The 24,058-nt window shown below is 53.4% G+C and overlaps 2 protein-coding genes across 2 annotated transcripts; both read left to right on the top strand.

Moving 5' to 3' along the window:
• The first annotated feature begins 511 nt into the window (after positions 1-511).
• Positions 512-11,880, top strand: PXN (paxillin). The gene is made up of 12 exons (XM_006890499.1): positions 512-671; positions 2,490-2,716; positions 3,005-3,108; positions 3,478-3,614; positions 3,699-3,900; positions 4,509-4,644; positions 8,891-8,989; positions 9,260-9,430; positions 9,522-9,695; positions 10,355-10,436; positions 10,562-10,710; positions 11,614-11,880. Exons 1-12 carry the CDS (start codon positions 512-514, stop codon positions 11,878-11,880), a joined length of 1,908 nt encoding a protein of 635 aa, XP_006890561.1.
• A 7,549-nt stretch (positions 11,881-19,429) lies between these two features.
• RPLP0 (ribosomal protein, large, P0) lies at positions 19,430-22,886 on the top strand. The gene is made up of 7 exons (XM_006890421.1): positions 19,430-19,483; positions 20,729-20,904; positions 21,009-21,096; positions 21,214-21,360; positions 21,460-21,645; positions 22,311-22,451; positions 22,725-22,886. The coding sequence occupies exons 1-7, from the start codon at positions 19,430-19,432 to the stop codon at positions 22,884-22,886; spliced, it is 954 nt and encodes a 317-aa protein (XP_006890483.1).
• The last annotated feature ends 1,172 nt before the right edge of the window (positions 22,887-24,058 follow it).

Below are 24,058 nucleotides of genomic sequence, written 5' to 3'. Positions count from 1 at the left end.
TCTTTAGTATCCACTCACTTGTGTAACTAGTTCTTCAGAGGCAGGAATGGTTTGCATTTGTTTGTCTTTTAACCAAACTGTTGGTGAGGCCAAGCTAGCGGCACTGTGTCAGCAAGGCCTGGCGGTCCTTCTCAGTAAAGATGACCATTTGACCCTGGCACGTATGAGGTCACCTTGAATCAGACGTGATTCAACAGTACCAGGCGTGTCTTTCCCCCCTTCAACCCTGCTTAAACCTCACACCACTGCCCTGAGAGAGGAGCCTTTGACTGCAGCTTCCTGTGGAAACTGAGGCTGAGAGTAGAGCCGTTTGCTTTGCTTGTTTTGTGGCCGTGGGACATTAGAGGAGCGAGAACTCCTCTGGTCTGGCTCAACTCAGGTGACCTTTTGTTTCCTTCTCCAGGACCACACCCTCAGCCAGCGTAGATATCAGGGGTGAGAAGAGCTTGTTGAGGCTGTAAAGTAGCTAGACTTAGAATCACATTGTGGTGGGGTAGGGTGAGGGGGCGTGATGTCAGGGCCAGCAGAATCCCTGGTTGAGGAAGCCTGTCAACGAAGGCTAACTTGCATCAACCCGGAGTTGAGATTCCAGCTTTGCCCCTACAGCCAGCTCCAGCAGTGCGGGGATGTGGCTTGTCCCCCAGAACCTCCCTCTGTGTGCGATTGTCAGCGTAAGGACAGCTGGAAGTAACAGATGAGGCTTCCAGCACCTGGTGATGCATGATTCAGGGACAGCAGCACTGGCCTGTCATCCCCAGCAGGGCTGCTTGCTGCTTGGTCTGGGAGTCCTCTGCCCAGGATGAAGAAGAAGGGACCCCACCCATACTGGGCTGGGCCTGGAGGAAATGGGGACAGCGCGGAGCCAAGGAGGCAGGTGTGGCCATGTAAGGGCCATTGGGATTGGCCTGGACTCAGCTTACCTAAGCACACTGCCTCTAGTTCCTGTTTGCCAGGGAGGAAGTCAGTGCTTTTCCTAGGGCCTGGAGGGGGAGGGGGCTGCAGGAACTGGCCTTTGAGGAAGTCGGCAGGCCTGTGCTGGGGTGTGGACCCTGATATCCCAGCCTGTGGGACAAACTTCCCCTGTGATCATCTGGGGTAGGTGTGGTGGGCCTTCCTTGAAGCTTAAGAAGTAGGGCAGGCAGCAGGAGAAAGGGAGGGCCTGGTGAGGACCTGGCTTTCCTTTTCCCTCCCTCAGGTGGACATCCAGGGGGAACAGAACTATAAGGAAATCTCAGGCCAGGGGCCCTCGGAGCCTGGCCCTGCCTCTCAGGAATTTAATGCCATTTAAATGTGGCATCATCTTGGGGTGTGATGACAGCTGTGGACTGGCTTTGGGGTGTGAAGCTTCTTGAGGATCCATCTAGTGGTCTAGTCACTCAGGATTATTTATCTGGGTGACCCTTCACTTTTTGAAGCTCGGTTCCTCCCCTTTTGAAAGGGGATGATGAGAATTCCCAATTCAGAGGTGTTGGGGTTCCCTGAGGTCACATGTGCCGAGGGCCAGCGCATAGTGTGGGTCATTAGAAAAGTGGGGTGAACTTGGCCTTTCCTTCTGTCAAAATGCTTGCCCCTGAGGGATGGAGTTCCCTGGTCCCAGCAGGTCTGGGGAGCAGCAAGTGAGCCAGGCTACAGGCATGCAGGAATGAGGTGTGGCCGCTGAGCTGTCTGGGCTCTGGGCCTTGAGGGTCCTGGAGGGGAGGGCGTGCAGTCCCGATCCTGCCCCTCTGCTGCACCCTTCTGGTCTAGATGTGGGGAGACATCCCCTCCATTGGGGTAATGGAAGCCTGCACTTGAGGGCTGGTTGGGCTCCCTTGCTGCCTTTAAAAGCCGGATCGTGGGGCTCTGGAGCCTCTGGCCGGGCGGTTTGCCAGGCTTCCGCAGAAACAGCCGACAGAGCAGTCCTGCCCACCCCCCCACCTGGCTTGCCTGAGGGGGTGGGGACCACTGCACCCGCCTCATTCCAGCCCCACCTCCCCACACACCTCACCCGCAGCTGGAGCCTCCAGAGGTGTTCAGAGGCAGCGGTTGGCTTCCACACGGTCAGAAGAGCAGGCAGGGCCCCAGGTAGCCCTGAAATCCGGTGCTGGGAGCTCCCGTGAGGGCCTGGCACTGCCCGGGTTCCTCCCTGTGACGTGGGCCCTCCGCCCCGTCTCCTCGCCGCCCTGCTGAATCCGAGTGCCCAGTTCCAGGCAGGCATTTCTGCCTCACAGTCAGCTGGCCACCTAGCTCCTTTGAGAGGGGACCCCAGCAGGGTGGCTGATTCCCCAAGGTAGGATGTCCCCAGGGGTAACTCAGCAGCTTGTGCCAGGCTGGGGTAGGAACTGGTTCTTACCAGGCTACCAAAACTCCTGTCTACCCGGCCTGAGGTGGGCCTTTTCCCCTGGGTGGGGCAGGTGCTCAGAAGACCCTTCCTGGGGTGCAGGCAGGGAAGGCATTGCTGTTGGCGAAGCCCCAAGGCCCCCGGTTCTTAGCCAGCCTTCTCCCTACAGACGCCCTGCTGGCAGACTTAGAGTCTACCACCTCTCACATCTCCAAGCGGCCGGTCTTCTTATCCGAAGAGACCCCCTACTCGTACCCAACTGGAAACCACACCTACCAGGAGATTGCCGTGCCGCCTCCAGTCCCCCCGCCCCCGTCCAGTGAGGCCCTCAATGGCACCATCCTTGACCCCTTAGACCAGTGGCAGCCCAGCGGCCCCCGATTCATCCACCAGCAGGTAAGAGGGGGACAGGGACCCCTAGAGGCTTTAGGAGCTTGGAGTTTAGGGAGCAACAGGAGGAGTGGAATTGGGGAACAAGGCAAGGAGGCCCCAGCATGTTCAGCCCCCACCAGACTGACCCACCCCTTACCACGTGAGTTGGGGGGAGGCAGTGAACTAAGTGTTAATCACCAGCTCCCAACCGGGACTTGGAAATTCCCTGGTGAGCCATCTGTGAGAAGGAGCCCTTCTTGAGGTGACTCGGGGTTGGGGTCAGGGGGGGTCTCAGCACTCTCTTTCCTGCAGCCTCCATCCCCGTCGCCCACGTCTGGCTCCAGTGCCCCTGTCCCCCAGGGGAGCAGCCTCAGTTCTCCGTGTTCCCGAGCAGGCGAGGAGGAGCACGTGTACAGGTACAGCCCAGTCCCCCCAGACACCTGTCCCCGCTGCCCTCCTGGGACCCCAATGATCTTGAGCAGAGTGGATGAGCAGGGAACAGGCAAGGCCGCTGCCACAGGGGTCCCAGGGAAGAGATTACCCACAGAAGGTCCTCGGAGGCCTATGATCCCCCAGTGGGCATGCTTGGCTGAAGCGACCAGGCTGGGCTGTGACAGCGCTGCCTGCGGTAAGGGGGCTGAGGCAAGACTTCCTTCCCATGCATCTCGGCACACCCCCACTCACTGCCCTTGCTCTCCTCCGCCTCGCTCTTCCGGGGTGCAGGATCCTCAGTTGCAGGCCTAAGGGGTGTCACTCAAGGTAGACTTTCTCTCTGGCTCTCAAAGCTTCCCCAATAAGCAGAAGTCGGCTGAGCCTTCACCCACCGTGATGAGCGCCTCGTTGGGCAGCAACCTTTCGGAACTCGACCGGCTGCTGCTGGAGCTGAACGCTGTGCAGCACAGCCCCTCCGGCTTCCCTGCAGGTGGGCCAGGCTTCTGGGACCCTCAGCCGCCCCTTGGGGCCCAGTAGGCTCCAGGGCTGAGCAGCTTTTCTTGCACCCTACCAGATGAGGCCAGCTCCAGTCCCCCGCTGCCCGAAGCCCTGAGCCCCCACTATGGCATCCCGGAGAACAACAGCCCCCTTGGGGGCAAAGCCGGGCCCCTGACAAAGGAGAAACCGAAGCGGAATGGGGGCCGGGGGCTGGAAGACGTGAGGCCCAGCGTGGAGAGCCTGTTGGATGAGCTGGAGAGCTCCGTACCCAGCCCCGTGTGAGTCTCTACCGTGGTCCCCAGGTCAGGAGAGGTCCTCTCCAGCCAATCCAGGCGCAGTGCCCACCTGCTTATGGCATTGGCACTTGGAGGGGGGATAGCAGTGGGTCACAGGGTACCATCCCTGCCTCCACAGAGCCGCCACAATCAGAAAAGATGACTGCAAAATGAGAGCTCTTCAGATAATAGTATTGGAACCACATCCTAGTTTTGGCTCTGCTTCTTACTAAGTGCTATCTTTTTAAGCCATAGTTTTCTCATCTGTATATTGGATATAAGAACTTGCTATGAGAATTCAACTAATAATACACCTAAACCTCTGGTTTGTTGGCCTTTGGTAGTGTAAAACAGAGTCCTCCCATCTGTGTTCAGTGTGTGGAGGAGACACTCAGGGTGCTTTGAGCTTGAGGGGTCTTCCTGGGAGGGGTGTCCAGAAGTGCTGCCCTGTCCAGGAGTCAGGTCACCTCTGAGCCCTGTCCCCTGAGAGATGATGTCTCTAGTGACAAATCTTTCTTGGGAGACAATGGAAACTGGTGGGGTTCCCTGAGGTTGGGGAGGATAGGATCGCAGTGTCTCTGGGGTCCCCCCTGACTGGCTGCTGTCCACAGCCCCGCGATCACTGTGAACCAGGGCGAGATGAGCAGCCCGCAGCGCGTCACCTCCAGCCAGCAGCAGACACGCATCTCGGCCTCCTCGGCTACCCGAGAGCTGGACGAGCTCATGGCTTCGCTGTCAGATTTTAAGGTGCCTGTGACCCCCTCTGTCCTCTGTCCTCTGTCCTCCAGCCTCCTCCCTTGCCTCGGTTTAGCTGAACTCTGCTCTCAGGGGCCCTGAGTTGGGCCGAGATACAGGGACGGAGCCAGGGTGCGTGGGCTCCATGCTGCCCAGCCATCCAGAGGGCAGTACAGCGGGCATTCCTGCCTCCCCAAGTGCTCCCAGACACCAGCGGGTCCAGACAAAGGGCCCTGTGTTGGGGCTGCTCTGGGTGGGGGAGGGTGTCCCTGCTGGGCCTTATGGGGCCTGGGATCCCGTGCCTGACAGGTCATGTGCCCAGAGCCCCGTCTCCCACGCTGACTGTCCTCAGCATGTCCTTTTTCTTTCTGCCTCCAGTCTCTTGTGTCCCTGGGCCTCCTCCACTTCATCCCATCTTCCTGGCAACCTCCGTGGCCTGAGTTCACACAGGCCTTGTCGCGGGGGGCTGGGGATCCCTGACCCAGTGTGAGCCATTCTGTCCCTCTGATCCTGGCCTCCCCAGTCCTGCCAGGCCACAATGTTTTATTTAGAGGCTGCAGCGTCAGCCGGCAGCACCTCCGTGGGGAATGGTATTGACAGTGCTCCGGCAGATGCTGACTCCAGCCTTCCACGGGGCCTGGCTTAGGGGAGATGAGACGGAAGCAGGCTGTCCGCGCGCCCTTCACCCTCATGGCGCCTCAGGCTTCCCTGCATCTGGGATTTTGTTACAAGGGTGGGCGTGTGGCCAGGGTTGTGCTGGACCTGAGCTAAGTGACCCTTCAGTGTTGTGGTCCCAGCACCCAGTCACAGGGGTTCCGAGCAGCCAGTTGGCCAGTTTAAGGGTGGACCTCATGGAGTCCTGCCCCGGTGCCTTTATTGCTGTGGTGGCCTGCTAGTCAACAATGTCCCTACTCCAAGTTGTCCCCAGGGCAGGGCTCATAAGAAGTTGGAATGCTGGGAGTATCTGCCAGGGACACATCTGGGACACCTGTCTCTCCTCAGCTTGTGCTCTGAGCTGGCTCCCTGGTCAGCCATTTCCCCAGCTTGTCCCCTTCCTGCTCTTCCTCGTACCTTACCTGACCAGTCAGGCCTGCCCCTTGGACATGCTATGGTGGCTGCTTCTGCCACCTCCCTTTGGTGGGGGCCAGGACTGCCATAACTGGGGTTTGAGTCTTCTTCAAGAGGCAGTCCCTTAAGGAAGCTCTGGTGGCCTAGGCAGGAAGCTGCGCTGCAATCCCAAAGGTTCACGGTTTGAATCCACCAGATGCTCCGCTGGAGAAGGAGGGACAATCTCCTCCTGTGTCAGTCGGATCCGACTCAATGGTACACAACAACAACAACAAAAAGAGGCAGTCCCAGTGTTTGCGCTTCACAGCCCCCTTGGCTAATGCAGATGTTGGTCCTCTGAGCTCCCTGTGCCCCCAGCCAGCATCCCTGCAGACAGCATCCCATCTCACTTCTCTCCTCCTCTCTCCCTCTCTCTCTCCTCTGCCTTTGTCTCTCCCTTCCAGACCATATCCTCAGCTGTGGCCCTGAGCTCCCCGGGGCCGCTGTCCTGCTCAATGCCACCCCCACAAAACACACTTCCTTCTCCTCCTCCTGAGCCCTCTGCCGTATCTTCCACCTCCAAACCCTCCCCTCAGGACCACACCTTGGAGGGAAGTGGGAACGGATGGGGCCTTCTGTCCCCTGTGTCCCTCATAGATCTTGGTGAGATGCTGGACACCCTCAGCTCAGGAGGTCCCCCTACAGAGGTTTCCCTGAGGCCCCTTGGTGCCGAGAGCCAGGCTCACGTTTCTAGAGAAGACTTTATTGGAGAGACACAGAACTCCAGCGGGGAGATCTCTACAGCCCCTCCCTCCCCCACTTCGCCCCAAGCTGGGTGCACAGGTCCTCAGGATCCGGGAGACCCCCAGGGGCTGCAGGCCCACCCTTTGGGCCCAGAGGAGGCTGTGGCATCATGGCCTCTGGAGGCACACGGGTCTGAGACCCCCAGCGGTGCCACACCCAACTTCCAAGAAGTACCAGAGCCCACTGTGGTGGCTGTGGACCGGCAGGCTGTCTTCCCCGACACGTGGAGCCTCACAGACGAGGACGCAAGGGCAGGCCTGCGCCTGGGCTGCACTGCCCTGGCCGAGAAGGAGCAGCTAGGTGGAGAGACCCGCAAGAGGGGCGACCTGATCAGGCCCAGCCAGGGACCTGGGGTCTCCAGGAGTCCCGAGGGTGTGGCTTCTGGGGCTGAGCCTCCACACGTCATGGCCACAGACACACCCAACGCCACGGAGAGGATTTCCACCTCCGGCCAGGCAGGCGCCAGGTTGCATGGCCGCTGTGCTTGGCTCTCGGCGAGCCTGCGTGTGGCCTGCTGCCCTTCTGACCCGCATGCTGCCTTCCCTCACGCATGTCCCCTGGGCACAGTGGCCTGTCGCCGCACCCCAGTTGCCAGGGCCTTGCACCCGATTCTGGACCCAGGATTTCGATTGGTGACAGCTCTGCTTCGGCTTGTTTGTGGCTTTTTTCTTCAGAAGAGCCACCTCTCACAACCCTAATGTGTGTGACGTGGTTGAAGCATGGGCTTTGAAATCAGAGATCTGGATGGATACAAACCATGCCTCCCCACGGCCTCAGTCTTCTCATCTTTAAAATGGGGTAATAATAGAACATTTCTCTACAAGATTGGAGGATGAAATGATACCATGCCTGGGAAGTGCTTAGAACATGGCTCTGACACTTCTGGAGTGACAGCTGACCTTGTTACAGGGCCACCCTTTGCTGCTCACTTGATTAAAATTTAGTCTGTTTCAGAAATTCAAAACAAAACACTATCAACCAGCAAGTGATAATATAAATTTGAAGCAAAAGCACTCACATATAAAAACAAACTGGATAAAAACTTTACTGGAAGGAAAAAACTGCAGTTTCTTTTGCAAATTACAAAAGGGAAAAAAGAAAAAGCATTCTCTTGTTAAGAGCTTCCACTTCCAAGGTCTCGGATCTGGTGGCCCCCACGTGGGAGGCCAAGAAGACAGTGTTGCTCCATTTTTCAGGACGGAGAGGCTGAGGCCCTCCAGGCCTGCACGCCTGCTCAGCTTGGCAGTCTTCTGGCATGAGTTCCCGGGCACCTGTGTGCACCCTGGGCCCAGAGTGGGGCTGTGACGCACCCCTCCCTACCCCTCAGATTCGCTCCGTGATCAGGAGGAGCCGGGAGACAGGCCACGCACACCCCATGTCCCGGGAGCCCTCCCCCCGCCGCCGGCTGGACCCTGCCACCCTGAGCCGGACCCCCTCCCAGGAGCAGCTCATCGCGGAGCTGCAGGGCCGCCTGGGCATCAGGCCAGAGGCCGAGGAAGCCGCAGCGGGGGCGGGGCTGGCGGCCGAGGACTGGCTGACGGAGGGCGTCGTCATCACCGTGCAGCCGCGCGGGAGACGGGCTGGGGGGCAGCTGGTGGAGAAGGTAGCAGGGAGCAGTGGCCATTCTTGGGGCCAGGAGCCTGGGGCCGCCACCACCTCTCTGGCCGCCCCTGAGTTGCGCCCTCTGCCTTCCTCACGCCTCTCGTCTCTTTCCAGGTTGTTTTCTCGCCTAGCTCTCCCAGCCCTCTGAGAAGGACCATCTCTGCCCCAGCCTCTCCTCCTCTTCCTTCTCCTGTCCCCCTGCTCCAGCATCGCAAAGACACCGTGGCCAGCTGCTCTCCTCCCTTGCTCGGCCTGCCTGTGCCCCCTCCACCTGGACCCTCTACTTGTACCTGGGGCTCATCCGGGGCCCAGAGCACAGGGAACAGTCCCCCCGTCGATGAGGCTACCCTTGGCACCCTGATGTCCCACACCGTGAGGCCCACTCTGACCTCTGTGGGCTGCCAAACCGACGAGGACCTGCTCTTCCCCCCGGTGCAGGCAGGCCCCAAGACCCTGGCCCCGGCACACCCCAACTGTCCCTGTGCTAATGTCTGAGCCTGCCTGGTCCCCTCTACCTGCCAACCTGAGCGCAGTGACCTCAGGCCTGAACTTCCCTCACCTGGCCTCCTCTCCCGCCTGCTGTCAGGGGCGGGCTGGCGCCCTCACCCTCTCCTGAGCCTTGAGCCCCTATCCCCAATCCCCTGTTGGCTATGCCTCTTCGTCCTCTCCATCTCAGCACTGCTTGCGGGCTAAATCTTCTTTTCTCATCCCACATTCCCTTTTGTGATACAATCCAGTGAGAAAACATCTTGTTCTTTCCTCTCTGATTTATAAAAATGTTTCATTCCCTTTCGCCTCGTTTAAGATCCAGACCCTGGAGCAGAGCGCAGACGGAGAGCTGTGCTGGGCGGCTAGCTGGGCTCCGGATGGCAGGCAGAGCGGTCAAGGGCGAGACGAGGGAGGGGTCAGTGCCAAGGCCAGGAGCCCTGCTTCCCGCTGGCCTCCTCCTCCCCCCAGCTTGTTCGTCCAACCTTATGCTTGGCACCAAGGGCCACAGAGCAAGTCCTTCTACCCATCTGTCTGCCTGGTGCCCCTCTGACCTGCCCCTTGGGCACCTGGAGAAAGTGGCCTTTTTTGCCTCTGGCATCTCACCTGCCCTAGAGGGAGAAAAGCCCCTACTGCCCCAGGACTCCCCAGCCCCGCAGTCCTGATCAGCCTCTTCCTGTCTCCACAGTTCATGGCCCAAGGGAAGGCCGGGAGCAGTTCCCCGCCTGGCGGGTCCCTGAAGCCAGGGAGCCAGCTCGACAGCATGTTGGGAAGCCTTCAGTCGGACCTCAACAAACTTGGGGTGGCCACAGTCGCCAAGGGTGTCTGTGGGGCCTGCAAGAAGCCCATTGCCGGGCAGGTAACCGGAGTGCAGGTGGCAGACTGGGGGTAGTGATAGGTGGCCTGAGGTCCTCTTGACCCGGAACCACATTCCCTCTCCCACCTGCCAGGTTGTGACCGCCATGGGCAAGACGTGGCACCCGGAGCACTTTGTCTGCACCCACTGCCAGGAGGAGATCGGCTCCCGGAACTTCTTTGAGCGGGATGGGCAGCCGTACTGTGAAAAGGACTATCACAACCTGTTCTCGCCACGCTGCTACTACTGCAACGGCCCGATCCTGGATGTGAGTCCCAGGGGTGCCTGGGAGGTTCCACGAGGCTGGGACCCACACCCGGTCCTCGCTGTCATCCATTCCGAGCCACCCTGCCCCTGGAAGGCAGAAGAGCACTAGAGCACCGGGTGGATTCAAATTTAGTCATTTCAAATCACTTAATCAATTCAGTCGCTTCATCACCGTAGTATGAGGGCTTGATACAACCAGCATGCTGGGAACCAGCCCAGGCCTGACCTGAGCCCAGAGCCTGTCTTCTCGTACATCTGGTAGTCCACCTTTCTGTCACCTCCCATCCTGGGTTTTCTGGGGCTAGGAGTCCAGGTGAACAGAGCTGAGTACTCACTCCTAACTCTCCGCTGTGTGACGTTAGGGAAGTGCCTGGCCTCTCTGGGCCTAGGCCTCATCCCTCGTTGGTGAGGATCAGAGGAGAAGCTGTGAGCCGCACTCCACGTGAGCTGCAAGGGGAGCACTCATCATCCCTCAGTGACTCTTACCTCTGGGTGGTAGTAACAACACAGGAGAGATGAGGTCTAGGCTGAGCTGTGTTCCCATGGCAGACTGAGGGGGGCCAGGATCCGTGGCCAGGGCTGGGGGTGGTCTTTCCTGAGTTTCCATCATGCGCTGTGGGGTGGGAGGCTGGCTTTGACCCCACACTCTTCCTTTCACAGAAAGTAGTGACGGCCCTTGACCGGACGTGGCACCCTGAACACTTCTTCTGTGCCCAGTGCGGGGCCTTCTTTGGTCCTGAAGGTGCTGACCTCTTCCCTCACCCATGACTTCCAGGAGGGGAGGGTGGGGGTAGGGATGTCCTGGAGATGGCTGTCGTGGTGTCACCACTCCTGGAGGCCCTGACCCCGCTCCCCACCCCTTCTCAGGCTTTCACGAGAAGGACGGCAAGGCCTACTGCAGGAAGGATTACTTTGACATGTTTGCGCCCAAGTGTGGCGGCTGTGCCCGGGCCATCCTGGAGAACTACATCTCGGCCCTCAACACCCTGTGGCACCCTGAGTGCTTCGTGTGCCGGGTAAGGAACCCCTAGGACATGGGCCTTGTGGTGGGCAGTAACGGGGTGAGCCAGCCAGGGATGAGGTCCTGGCCAGGGATTGCATGAGGCTGGGACACATCCCCCAGCACAGTCCCAGGAGGCTGCCTGGGCAGTGAAGGTGAGAATCAATATCACAGCCTCAGTGCAAGTGCACAGTGGTCTCCACACTGCATGCCCGGGGCAGCAGGGGCCACTAGCTGATACTTGGGATTGGGCAAAGTCCTTGGGCTCAAACGTGTTTGCAGCAGTACTTACCAGGGCCTTTGCACCCACTTGTGCACATGTATCTACAAAGCTAGGATGTGGGACACAGTTTGGCCACAGTACCAGGGTGTCGAACCCCTGCTTGACTCCAGGCTGGGTGACCCTGGACCAGTCACTTACCTCCGATGCCCCCTTGCCTCCTCTCCTGGTGGAATGAAGGGAACACTTAGCCCAGTTCATACAGACCGTCTGCCCTCGGGTTGATTCTGACTCAGAGCGACTCTGTAGACAAAAACTGCCCACAGGGTTTCTGAGGTGCTGGTCTAGTGGTTAGGAGCTGCGCTGCCAACCCAAAAGGCATGCAGTTCAAGTCCACCAGCTGCTCTGTGGGGAAAAAGATGGGCATTCTCCTCTCATGCAGTTTGCAGTCTCTGAAAGCCGCCGGCAGGGTGAGCCATGAGCTGGTTCCAACTCGATGGCACATAACAACAGCAATTGTGAGGGCAGACTGCTGTGTTCTCCCATGGAGCTGCTGGTGGATTCAAACCACTGACCTTTTTGGCTAGTGGCTGGATTTGCTTGGCACATCAGAAGCGCTTAGCTTGTTTGGGAGCTGCCCTAGCCACCCTGTCTCCCAGCTGAAGGCACAGCCGCCTGAACCGCCCCCTCCACCAACAGGAGTGCTTCACGCCCTTCGTCAACGGCAGCTTCTTCGAGCACGACGGGCAGCCGTACTGTGAGGTGCACTACCACGCGCGGCGCGGCTCGCTCTGCTCCGGCTGCCAGAAGCCCATCACGGGCCGCTGCATCACCGCCATGGCCAAGAAGTTCCACCCCGAGCACTTCGTCTGTGCCTTCTGCCTCAAGCAGCTCAACAAGGGCACCTTCAAGGAGCAGAACGACAAGCCTTACTGTCAGAACTGCTTCCTCAAGCTCTTCTGCTAGGCATCCCCCCACCCCCACCGACCCAGCACCCCAACTGCTACTGTGACCCAGAGACCTGGCCCAAGGGGTGAAGGGGCAAACCCACCTGAAACTGGAACCCGTGTCCTCAGCAGGCGCAGCAGGGGACGGGGGCCCCAGGGGGGCCCGCCTGCTTTCCTTCACCCTGGCCAGTACCTCTCTGGCCTCTTCCCTCGCCTGCTCTGCCCAAGCTGGTGTCGGCCCCCTGGCCATCCTCCCCACATCTTGTCCCCAAGACCTGGCCTGGCCAGCCAGCAGCCACACTGGAGCCATCTCTTACTCATTTTTCAGCAGTAGAGCTGGGGAAGGGCGGGCAGGGCCAGATGGGGTGTCTTTTTATCCTTATCACTGCCCCCACACCCCCAACCTAATTATCCTTAAAGTATTGGGGGGGCACCAGCTCTCTCCAGACAAAGCCAGCATAAATCCATCCGTCCTTGGGCGGAGCGGCCGACGGGCGCTGGGAGGCCGCTTGTCCTCCTCCCGCCCCCACCTCGTACCCCTTTTGTAACTCCTCTGGTTCTACTGAGCTAGGCCTCTCCAGCAATAATGTTTTCTAGTCCCTTCCCTCGACCCCGGGTTTGAGGGAGGTGGCAACATCACCCTGTGCCTGGCCACTGGACCGACACTGATTGGTTTCTATACTGAGGTTTGAATCCATAGCGTCCGGGTTCCTTTTACTTCTCTACACAAAATGATTTTGCAGAGATTTTTTAAGGCGTCCCCTTTTGTACTCTCCTCCTCGCCTGCCCCCTGTCCTGCAGGTGATGGCTTTATACTGAGCGCTTGGGGTGGGGAAGCAATTTGTATTTTATGTTTTTGGTTTTTGGTGTTTGGTTTTTTTTTTCCTTAGCACAAGCAGGTGAACCGGGAGCAGCTCCCAGACTCCCCTCCCTTCAATGTCACAGCTCACAGGACTGTTTTATAAACTGCTGTATCTTGAACTCCCTTCCTGCCGCTGGGCAGGCAAGCTCAGAGCTCAAACTGGCCTCAGGGCAGCTTCCCCTTGGGCCCTAGAATCAAGATTCCATCTACCTGGTGCACTTTAGGGTGCTGTTTCCAGCCCACGTAAGCCATCAGGAGCTTCTCTTCCCCTGAACTTCCTGACAACAGAGAAAGCAGACTGCTCTCACCCTCTGCACCACCACTCCTGGGGCTCATCTGCCTTCTCAGAAAGCAGGGTTTTAGCTTTGCCCTTACATGCCACTGGTTCTTGAATCTACTGGCAGATCACTTCCCCACACTCCCTGGGGCCCAGGTGGAGGGTCTTTCCTTTCTGCACCAGGAGGTTTGGAGAGAAGGGACCCTGGGGTTGGCAGTGGGGCAGCCAGGCCCAGGGACAGGGCAGATCTTGAGTTGATGGCACTCTGTCCCCAGGATGTAACGTAATAGGCCAGCTCTGAGGCCTCTGGTCAGCAGGAAGGACCCCAAGGGGTCTGAAGGGAAAACTCTCTACCCTGTTAGCCTCATGGCAGAGGCCCAGGGCCCTGGGGTCTCCAAAAGGGCCTCTCTGGACAGGGCTGGAAGCACCAGCCCCAGGAGTCCTGAGGTCTCTCCTCACCCATAGGCCTTACCGCTCTGTTTACAGTGCCAACCCCCAGCTCCCCCAGAGGGACAGCCTTCAGCCTTCTGAGGTCCACCCTCTGGGCCAGTGGTTATTCAATGATTTGATTCTTTTCCTTATAAACCTCTAACCTGGCTTTCCCTCATTTCAATTCCTGTGATTTCTGCCAATAAATTTTGCCATTATTTCCACCCGAGTTGGTGCTGCTACTTGGTGGTCTCAGATGAAAATCTCTGTCCTCACCGAGAGACCAAAACTCACCCCAGACCCTCATGTGGAACAAGAAGCCCAGGGGCTGGCTCTCCTGAGGCCTTGGTGTTTGACTCCCACTGCGTTTACCTCTTTCCTCTATTCTTGCTGGCCTGATGTTAAGGAGCTGCAATGCAAATCCGAAGGTACATGGTTCGAATTCCCTAGCTGCTCTGGGCAAGCAGGATGGGCAGTCCTCCCCTGTAGGATTTACTGCCTCTGAAAACCCACTGGAGGGTCAGCTGTTGGTCGGATCTGACTCCGTGGTCCACAACAACCACCATCACTCTTAGTGAGGGGCTGGGGAGCCGTGTTCGGAGGGTCCACGTGGGTCAGTGGTGTTATGCTTGTTCCCTGAGGCAGAAAGAGGTTCAGAGAGCACAATCTCCACACGCACAAGGCAGTCCCGTCTATGACCACGTTTCTTCTGGCTTCAGCCAGACACCATGTGTGTGACTTCCTGTCCTTCCAGCGAGTCAGATTTACACGGCCCACCAGGACTCTACTGCCGCCATGCGGTCGTAGACGCCTCTGCACGCTGCTGCTAGATTTTAGCCAGGAGCCAGAACTTGGGGCCCCTGGCGCTGCAGCCTCCCAGCTCAGCTTTATTCCACGTGAACTGTGGCTTCAGTTGCCCTGCTTGACATGGGTTCTGGCACGTTGAGGTCCCGTCTAAATCATGACCTTTCTACAGTCAGGAATTGAAACTTACCTTCAGACTCCCACCAAAAGATCCTTCCTTGCTTTATCCTCCCAGCCCGTTGGAGCCTTTTCTTTTCTAGAAATGGTAAGGCACACTCAACTGGGCATAGTTTTCCTTGTCAATAAATATAGATCCACATCGTTTCTTAATGGCTTCATGGTATTCCGTTATATCGATGGACTACTATTAGAGAAGATATTTATATCAGAGCGAGGGTGCCCTTGAGCGTGTACCCTGTGAGGGCTTTTATACTTGGAAAAGTGAGTTGAGCCTCAAGGTTGGAAAGGACAGTGTAGCACAGTGAGACTAATCAGCTTTGAACTTGCTCTTGGATTTTAACTCGGAAACCCTCAGTTACTGGCTGAAGGACTTGGGCCCATTGTTTAACATCTCTGAATTCTTCCATTTAAAAAAATGGGGATACTGAGGCCAGCTTTCAGGATTGTAGAGATTAGCAGAGGTTATGTGCAAAAAAAAAGAGTTTGCACAGCAGGGAGCAATGAACTGTCTTTAAAATAGGATCGTAACAGTAACCTGTCCCATTACTTCTCAAATTGGGTTGACATTAGGTAACTTCTAATTGCTGTTGAATCACAACAAAATGCTGCCCGGTTCTGCACTATCTTCATAACTGGTCAGATGTGGGACCACTGTGCTCCGCAGCGTTTTTTTTAATTGACATATTGCCAGGCCTTTCTTCCTCGTCTCTCTTAGTCTGGCAGCTCCCCTGAGACCTGATTCAGCACAGTAGCAACACGCAGGCCTCTGACAGATGGGTGGTGGCTGCGTATGAAGAACACCAGGTGGGGCTCAAGTGCACTGCTCTGAGCTGCCGTGGAGCTGAGTCGGTTCTGAATCCCAGCGTGAGGACCAGAACTGCTCCAGTGGGCTTTCAAGGCTGTGGGCAGTTCAGCAATAGGCCTTCTGTCTGAGATGCCTGGTAGAGGGAGCTTTGAGTGCTCATGGGACACTTCTGTAGATGCTGGTTGAATCCGCCCAGTATGATAAGGTCTGGGTATTTGACGTGGGTATTTGTGTTTTTACTACACTCCAAGGTTTATTTTGTTAAGTTAACCAGATTTGAGAACAGTTCCTCCTAATTGCTTAATGGATGGCTTTACAAGGCACTAAAAAAAAGATGTTCAACAGCAAAATAAGACACCGGTACTCAGTTATTGTCAAGTCAGTTTTGACTCATGGCAGACCCACGTGTGTCAGACTATAAATGTGCTCCGTAGAATTAAGTATCAGTTGTTGTTGTTGTTGTTAAGTGCCTTCGAGTCGAGTCATATAGCGACCCTATGAAGGAGAGTCCTCAACGCTTAGGTATCTTTCATCCTCTCTCCAGGTTCATAGGGTTTCCGGAGGCAAGCTTTTACGGAAGTGGATGCCACTCCTCCTTCCAAGCTTGTTTTAATCGGGGAGCTCCACCCCACTCTCAGTCTGCATTGGGTAACCAACCATTAACGCATTTGACACATCAGGGTCACGGTGTTCAGCCTCACAGCAACCACAAGTTACCGCTGTACGGCAACTTGTACACCAGGGCTATACGACCTAGAGGAATGTCTGAAAAAAAACAATGAAAGACAGGCCCGAGGGCCGCGGATTAAAAGTCCACCCCCCTTTGACTTGGTAGCATCGCTTTCTGTCCACTGGGCCAGCTGATCTCTCTCTTCATTAATTATCAGTAGTTGAGTTTTTTTTGGGAAGTACATCACCAGGCCTTACTTCTGAGGAGTGATTTGAATGCAGCCAAGCATGTCAACTATTTGCACCACCAAGTCAGACAAAGGACAAGAGTAATGGAGATCCAACTCTCAGTAAGCCTTGTAGTGGGGAGATTTAGACAAACAGAACTGGTAAGCACATACAAACATGTTATGTAGTTCACATTATTAGGTACAAATTAACTCATTAGAGATTTCTAATTCGACTCTGCGAAAAGAGTGAAGATGGTGGGGAACACTTCTTTGTCTTAAAAAAAGTAAACTCAGTCATTTAATTTTTTTTGGTTTGTTTGTTCATCTTTAACCTCTACTTCTGAGGCAGACCCACTCTCTTTGTCTGAGAGTGCTTCTCTGTCTTAATAACACAACAAAAAATTTACAGACCACAAGTGTTCAAGTAAGAATTGAGTATCTCATGACTGCTGAATTGGAACTGACTCACAGTTGATCCAGCAGGTTTCTGAGGCTGTAAATCGAATAAAAAGAGATCACCCATCTTTCTCAGGTGGATGGATTTAAACTGTCCTTTGAGTTTTCAGTGCCTCAGCGCGACTTCCCCCACTGGACTGCCACCATCAGAGCTTCCCCAGTGTCGAATAAGTGAGCAAATAATAAAAGAAGCTAACGTGTCTTGACTTCTGACTACATTTCTGAAACCATACTAAGTCTTGACATTAATTTTATCTTATTTGATAACATCTCTAGAATGAGTACTATTATTTCCCCCAGTTTTACAACTAAGGAAAGTGAAACAGGATTGTCAAGATGAAATAATTTCCTGTGATGTCACAGCTAGCAAGTGGCAGGACAAAGATAGGGATCCTTGTTTTCTACTGCAAACCTTGGGTTTATGTATTCAACAAGTATTTACTATATGCTAGATTCCCGGGTATTGCAGTTTGTGCTCAGTTTTCTAACCTAAAGGTTGGTGGTTTGATACCTCCCTCCTTTGCAGCAGTGCAGTGGAAAAAAGCCTGTTTCTGTAAAGTCAAGAAAACTCTTTTAGAACAGTTTTACTCTATCACACTTGAGGACTCCCTGAGTTGCAGTTGACTAGAAAGGATTGGGCTTTTCTCATGCTTTTTTATCTTCTATTATGTGCAAGGGGCCTCTGGTGGCTTAGAGGTAAGGAGTTGGATTGCCAGCCCCAAAGCAAGTAGTTCGAATCCACCAGCTGCTCTGTGGGCGAAACATGGTTATTCTCCTCCCAGGAGATTCCCTGCCAGTAGGAAACCTGCTGGAGGGTGAGTGAGACCAAAAAAAAATGGACTTAGGATATATAAAAAACCAAACACACCAAAATCAGAACCTATACATTGCTGGTCCTTCAGTGAGTTTTCAGAGGCTATAAATTGTGAAGGAAGAAATTGTCCAGTTTTATCACTCAGAGCAGCTGGTGGGTGCAACTCCTAACCACTGGGCAGCCATAGTTTTCTAAGCACCATTGTGTGTGTGGGAATCAGAATAATTGAGGGAGCAGGAGTGGAGATATTTTGTCATTTTTAATAGGTCCATTGTTGTGTTTGCGCAGAAGGAGGCTGCTGCCATCATTTTCCTTCAGAGCAGCTGATAGATTTGAATTGCCTGTCTTCAGATTGTCAGCACAACTCCTTACTACTAGGTCAACAGAGCTTCCTAGGCTCCTTAGGGCTAGGTACCATTGAGCAGGTGTTATGTGCCATCGAGTCGACTATGACTCAGAGCAACCCTATGTACGTTAGCTCTGAAACCTGGCCTATTTTGAGCCAATCTCATCTTTGACGGACCTAACCTTATTCCTCCCGTCACTGAGTCAATCCATCTCATCTTGGGTCATCTTCTCCTGTGCTGTCCCTCCACCCTTCCAACCATGATACCCCTCTCTGAGGATTGGTCCCTCCTGGCAACATACCCAAAGTATGTGAGACAGAACCTTAAAAATCTTTGCCTCCAGGGAGCAACCTGGTTTCACCCTCTCCAGGACAGACCTGGTTGTTCTCTTGGTGGTCCATAGTATGTTCAACACTTTTCTCCACGACCACAACTCAAAGGCATTGATCCTTCTTCTATCATCCTTAGTTATTACCCAGCTCTCAGATGTATAGCAAGTAACTAGCAGATAGGTCAGCAAAATGTTCAGGGAGGGGAGGTGTCTGCAGAAATCTTAAAGCAGGAGCACGCTCCTAGGAAGCAGCAGTTGGGCTGGAAATTGGGAGAGGAGGGTGCGGGGTGGAGGACGCCTAACATGTAGAGACTCGCAGGCCTTTTAAGTTCAGGCCTTTTCTGAGTGAAAAGGAGAAGAGAAGAATTTTAAGACTAAGGCTACAATTGGGATTTTAAAACAATCTTTTTTAGTTGTTGGTGGAAAGAATAAAATGTATGAACAATAAAGTAGAAAGTTATTGTTAATAAATTATGTGCAATTATTCCTAAAACGTCCACCTTACCCACCACTCTGTAGGAAGCTCTGGTGGCCTTGTCACTAGGAAGTTGTGCTGCTAAACCAAAGGTGGAATCCCTCTGGTGGTTCGAATCCACCAGCCACTCTGCACGAGAAAGATGATCCGACTATTCCTGGAACTATTTTCCATTGTTTTCTATTGCCTTGGAAAACATGCTGGAGGGTCAGGCATGAGTCGATTCCAACTCGATGGAAATGAGAGAGTTACCCTTTAGTTTGAGAAATCACGACATTGTGACTGTAACGAAGTACAGCTCCAGCCCAGCAGAGGGAAGCAGCGATGAGAAAGCACCCTCAAGTCCGGACAGCTCTTTCCTTAACCTTCTTCTTTAAAGACTGCCTCTCACTGGCCATCGACATTATCCAATGGCTGCGGAGATAAGTTCGACCTTTACAGTCGACAACCAATAGACGAGGATGCTGTCTGCGGCTTCTGATTGGCTGCTTCATGCGACTATAAAAAGTGGCACGTCCGCGGGTGGCCCCTCTCTCTCCAGGCGTCCTCGTGCGAGGTTTGTCTTTCTGTCATTATTTCTCGTGCCCCGGCGGTGGGAATTATGGGCGTTTCTAGGAGAAGTGGTATCCTTGGGGTTCGGATCTGCCAAGTCTGGGATCTCGTGCCTCCACCCCGAGTGGTGGCGGCGGCAGCATCTCTTGGCCTGTCCGGCAAGCACTCGGCGCACGCGTGGTCAACTCTTTAGAGACTTCGGGCCTGATCGCGGCCAGGCCTTGATGTCGGGTGCGGGGAGAATCGGACTTCCTGGATCTGAACTCTCTTTTTTTTTCCCCCCTCTCAGTGACATCGTCTTTAAACCCTGCGTGGCAATCCCTGACGCACCGCAGTGATGCCCAGGGAAGACAGGGCGACCTGGAAGTCCAACTACTTCCTTAAGATCATTGTAAGTACAGGCTGCATCGCGGCCTCTCTTCACTTTCATTCTACGCGGTAATAGGGCGAGTCAGCTGACTTTGGTCCTTTTAGGCACTTGGTCTACATATTTTTTAAAAAATTGTTTTATTTTTATTGTATTATTTTTACGTGTACAGTCAAATCAGATCCGACTCGTACGGGAGGAGATTGCCCCCTCCTTCTCCAGAAGAGCATCTGGTGGATTTGAACTGCGGACCTCTGGGATTGCAGTTCAGTGTCTTGCCACTAGGCCATCAGAGCTCCCTTACTTGGTCTACATTTACCAAAGTTGAACAGAGGATACAGAGCCTGTTGCCACAGAATCGACTCCAGCTCACTGCGACCCAGTAGAATAGAAGGGTATTGCCATATAGGGCTGCTGCCACTATAAATCTTCTGTCCACTGGAGGGGGCTGGCAGGTTCCACCCACAGACCTTTTGATTAGTAGCTGAGCCCCCAGGGTTCGTGACCAGATAGGACCTCTCATTACAGAATAGCAGAGTAAAGTGGTTGAGTCATTGGTCTAACATTCTGGTCACTTCCACTTTTGGGATGGTCTGATGTAATTGGTGACTTCATGTCATTAGATCTGTACTGTAGTTTAATGAGCTAATTGTTACATATGTAAGAACTGGCAGACAAAAACTGACAAATGTTTGGTTTGGGTGGCCATGTAGGGATTTCGTGCCCAGAAACTACCAACTTTCTGGTGTTTAGGTCTTCTATCATGTGCAATAATTTTATTTTTTTTGCCTGTTCCTACTGTAGGAGTTAACAGATGCACAGTAGATTTCTAACAATGAATGATAAACCGTCCAATGCTATGTTTTGCAGTTTTTTCTTTTTTAAAAAATGTGTGTGTACTGTCAAATCGGATCTGACTAGTACAGGAGGAGATGGCCCCTCCAGAAGAGCATCAGATGGATTCAAACTGTACCCCTGGGATTTGCAGCATTTTTTTAACGCAGTGTATCGTATCTAAGCTATCGTTTGCTCAGGCTTACTTAGAAGCCTGTTAAAAGACATTTTTCTGATTTTGAAGATATATCTCATAATTGAGGGGGCACACCTTTAAAAGTATCTGTTCAGGGCTGTATCGTTTGCAAACTGTAAAAGGTCCACCTCATTGTCTTTATTGCATTTTGATTGAATGTAGAAAGTTATTTTTAATCATCAGCTAATCATTAATAGTCTCCCTCTTGCTAAACTTTTATTTCTGGGTTGTTCCTGTAGCAACTTCTGGATGATTATCCGAAATGCTTCATTGTGGGTGCAGACAATGTCGGCTCCAAGCAGATGCAGCAGATCCGCATGTCCCTCCGCGGGAAGGCTGTGGTTCTGATGGGCAAGAACACCATGATGCGCAAGGCCATCCGGGGCCACCTGGACATCAACCCGGCCTTGGAGAAGTCAGTCCGCTCTCTGAGCTGCGCCAGCCTCCCTTCCCTCTGCCCTTCTCCATTTTCCTGGGAGGACAGTGCTGAAAGGTGACCTCGTCAACTTCTCTTTGCAGGCTGCTGCCTCATATCCGGGGGAACGTGGGGTTTGTGTTCACCAAAGAGGATCTCACAGAGATCAGGGACATGCTGCTGGCCAACAAGGTAAGGGGAGCAGCCGGCAGGCTGAATAGATCTTAATTGTGCTTGGCGTCTCTGACATTCTCAGGTTGGACCTGTGGGGAGGTGGCTGCTCACTGTGTATTTCTTGCCTCTGCTCAGGTGCCGGCTGCTGCCCGTGCTGGTGCCATTGCTCCGTGTGAGGTTACCGTGCCAGCCCAGAACACTGGTCTGGGCCCCGAGAAGACCTCCTTCTTCCAGGCTTTGGGCATCACCACTAAGATCTCCAGAGGCACCATTGAAATTCTGGTGAGTGGATCTGGCTAGCCAGGCAGGTGGCGGGGCATCTCATGGTGGCTGTGGGCCTGTGGGACAACCAGGTGCTAACTGCCAGGGTTTTTCCTACAGAGTGATGTGCAGCTGATTAAGACTGGAGACAAGGTGGGAGCCAGCGAGGCCACCCTGCTGAACATGCTGAACATCTCTCCCTTCTCCTTCGGGCTGATCATCCAGCAGGTGTTTGACAACGGCAGCATCTACAGTCCTGAAGTGCTTGACATCACAGAGGAGACCCTGCATACCCGCTTCCTGGAGGTAACGGGCTCGTCTCACCTCTGTGACTGGGAACTTGACTGTGTTACCAAATCTGTCTTAACTTGGTTCTCATATTTGGAAAGTCACATAAGTTGTGGAAGGATTTAATGAATGTAAGAACAGGGCATGTGGGAAGGGCTAGTATTCCAGAGGCTACAGTTAACACACATGAGATTTTGAGTAGTGTAGTGATTAAAGGAGAAACAAGGACTTTTAGTGTGTCTGTTTAAAGTTTTTATAACTTGCCAGTATACTTTTTTAGGAAGATTGATTACCCTTAGTTTTAGGTTTTATCAAAAAGTGTCATGAATTGTGATGAAAGATGTAGGTTTTGCACCAATGAAGAATTGTAAGCAGGAAGCTCTGGTGGCCTAGTGGCAAGAAGGCTGCACTGCAATCCCAGAGGCGTGTGGTTCAAATCCACCAGGTGCTCTGCTGGAGAAGGAGGGACAATCTCCTGTACCAATCAGATCCGATTTGACAGTACACACGTGAAAAATGTAAAAAAAAATTGTATGCAGATAACCCTAAATAACTGGGTAATTGGGGTCGATTATCATTAGCAGGTAAAATTTTATGTCTGGAATTAGTTTCGCCCCTGAAATTGAACTTGTTCTCATTGGACTTTATTCTCAGCTAAAAACTCATTTCTCCTCCTCCCCCAGGGTGTCCGCAATGTTGCCAGCGTCTGTCTGCAGATTGGTTACCCAACTGTGGCCTCAATACCACATTCCATCATCAATGGGTATAAGCGGGTCCTGGCTTTGTCTGTGGAGACTGACTACACCTTCCCATTGGCTGAAAAGGTAAATAAAATCCCACCAGGGATCAATAGCAGGGTGGTGGGACAGATGGCAGCTTGCTTAGTGCAGTTGTGATCATATTAAACATGGTGGTTAAAATTCTGTTAACTAGAAATGTTGGCAGGAGCAGGTTTCCTCCCAGCCGGAGGTGGAAGAGTGAGTAGGCACTGGGCCTAGGGTGCTCTCCCCAGGCCGTCCAGCCTCAATGCCAGGGCTCTTTGAAGGGTTGGGACATGATGGGGCAGGGCGTTGACCAGGCTGCTCTCCTTGCTTTAGGTCAAGGCATTCCTGGCTGATCCATCTGCATTTGTGACTGCTGCCCCTGTGGCCGCTGCCACTACCGCAGCTGCTCCTGCTGCTGCCGCCCCAGCCAAGGTGGAAACAAAGGAAGAGTCGGAAGAGTCAGACGAGGATATGGGATTTGGTCTCTTTGACTAAAATCCAAAAACCCACCAACTCTGCCAGCTTTGTGTGAAACAAGGAAATAAAGACTTCATTCTCTTAAAACTCTCTAAGCTCTCTCTCACGGTATTAAATGAGGCTGAGCATCTATTTCATTGTCTTTTTATTGTGCTGGGATTCTTATTTTAGTTGGAGTTCCTCTGAAGTTTATCAAATAGATTGATGTGCTGTTGAGTCAAGCTACATCAAAGGAGCCCTGGAAGCATTGTGCTTTGTGGGTTGGACAGCTTAACATAAGGTCTGAGGCTTGAATCCTCCAGCCACTTACCCAGAGGGAGAACGAGGCAGTCTCAGACCAAAAAGAGTATAGTAGACTTCTGCCCGCCTTGGTTTAGGAGGAGCAATGGATTTTAAGTTACATTAAAAGGAGCAGCGGTTAGATGCTTGACTACTATCTTAAAGATGGTGGTGATGTGGCCGAAAAGACCTGGAGATCTCCTGTAAAGATGATAGTTCAGGAATTCCTATGGTGTATCTCTGCTCTGTCATGGAACATTGCCATGAGTTGGAATCAGACTTAATGACAGGTTGATAGCAAAACCCCAAATTGTTGAGTCAATTTAAAGTGACCCTATTTTAATGCTATGTTAGGTTCTTGCAACTCAGCAAATTTGAATCTTGCCCTGTTTTGTGCCATCCTTATCATCTTGACATAGTTGAGCACATTGTCACCGTGGTAGAGTCTTAATGTTGACCTTCCACATTCCCAAGTATGCACTCTGAACCTCCAGCTGGGTTCCAGAGTCAGTCACACCAGTGGAGATTTGAGCTGTGCTGCTTATGTACTGATCTCTCCAGAGAGCTCCCTAGCTCACCCTCCAGTAGGTTATCAAGGCAGTAAGTTGAAAGGGAGTTGATTGCCCATCTTTGTGTCCTGCAGGGCAGTTGATGCATTATAACTGCCTTTCTGGGATTGCAACACAGCTAATTATCAGTAGGCCTCTAGAGTTTGAGCTCAATTTAGAATTTCAGTTACTTCATAAGGCTAGGAAGACACCTTTTTTCCTGTTGTCCTATAGAACTGGAATAGATGCTAATTGGTTTCAAACATCTGAGAGTTCAAAGGGGAAGTGATTTGTAGTGAAACTTTATCGAGTTATGTGCTGTCCAGTCGTTTGCGACTCATAGAGACCCTATGCACAACAGCC

This window comes from Elephantulus edwardii, unplaced genomic scaffold, assembly GCF_000299155.1.
Source record: "Elephantulus edwardii isolate Elephantulus edwardi_28Jun2011 unplaced genomic scaffold, EleEdw1.0 scaffold00089, whole genome shotgun sequence".
NCBI lineage: Eukaryota > Metazoa > Chordata > Mammalia > Macroscelidea > Macroscelididae > Elephantulus > Elephantulus edwardii.
The sequence above is the reverse complement of the archived record's forward strand: the minus strand, read 5'-3'. Positions and strand labels throughout refer to the sequence as shown.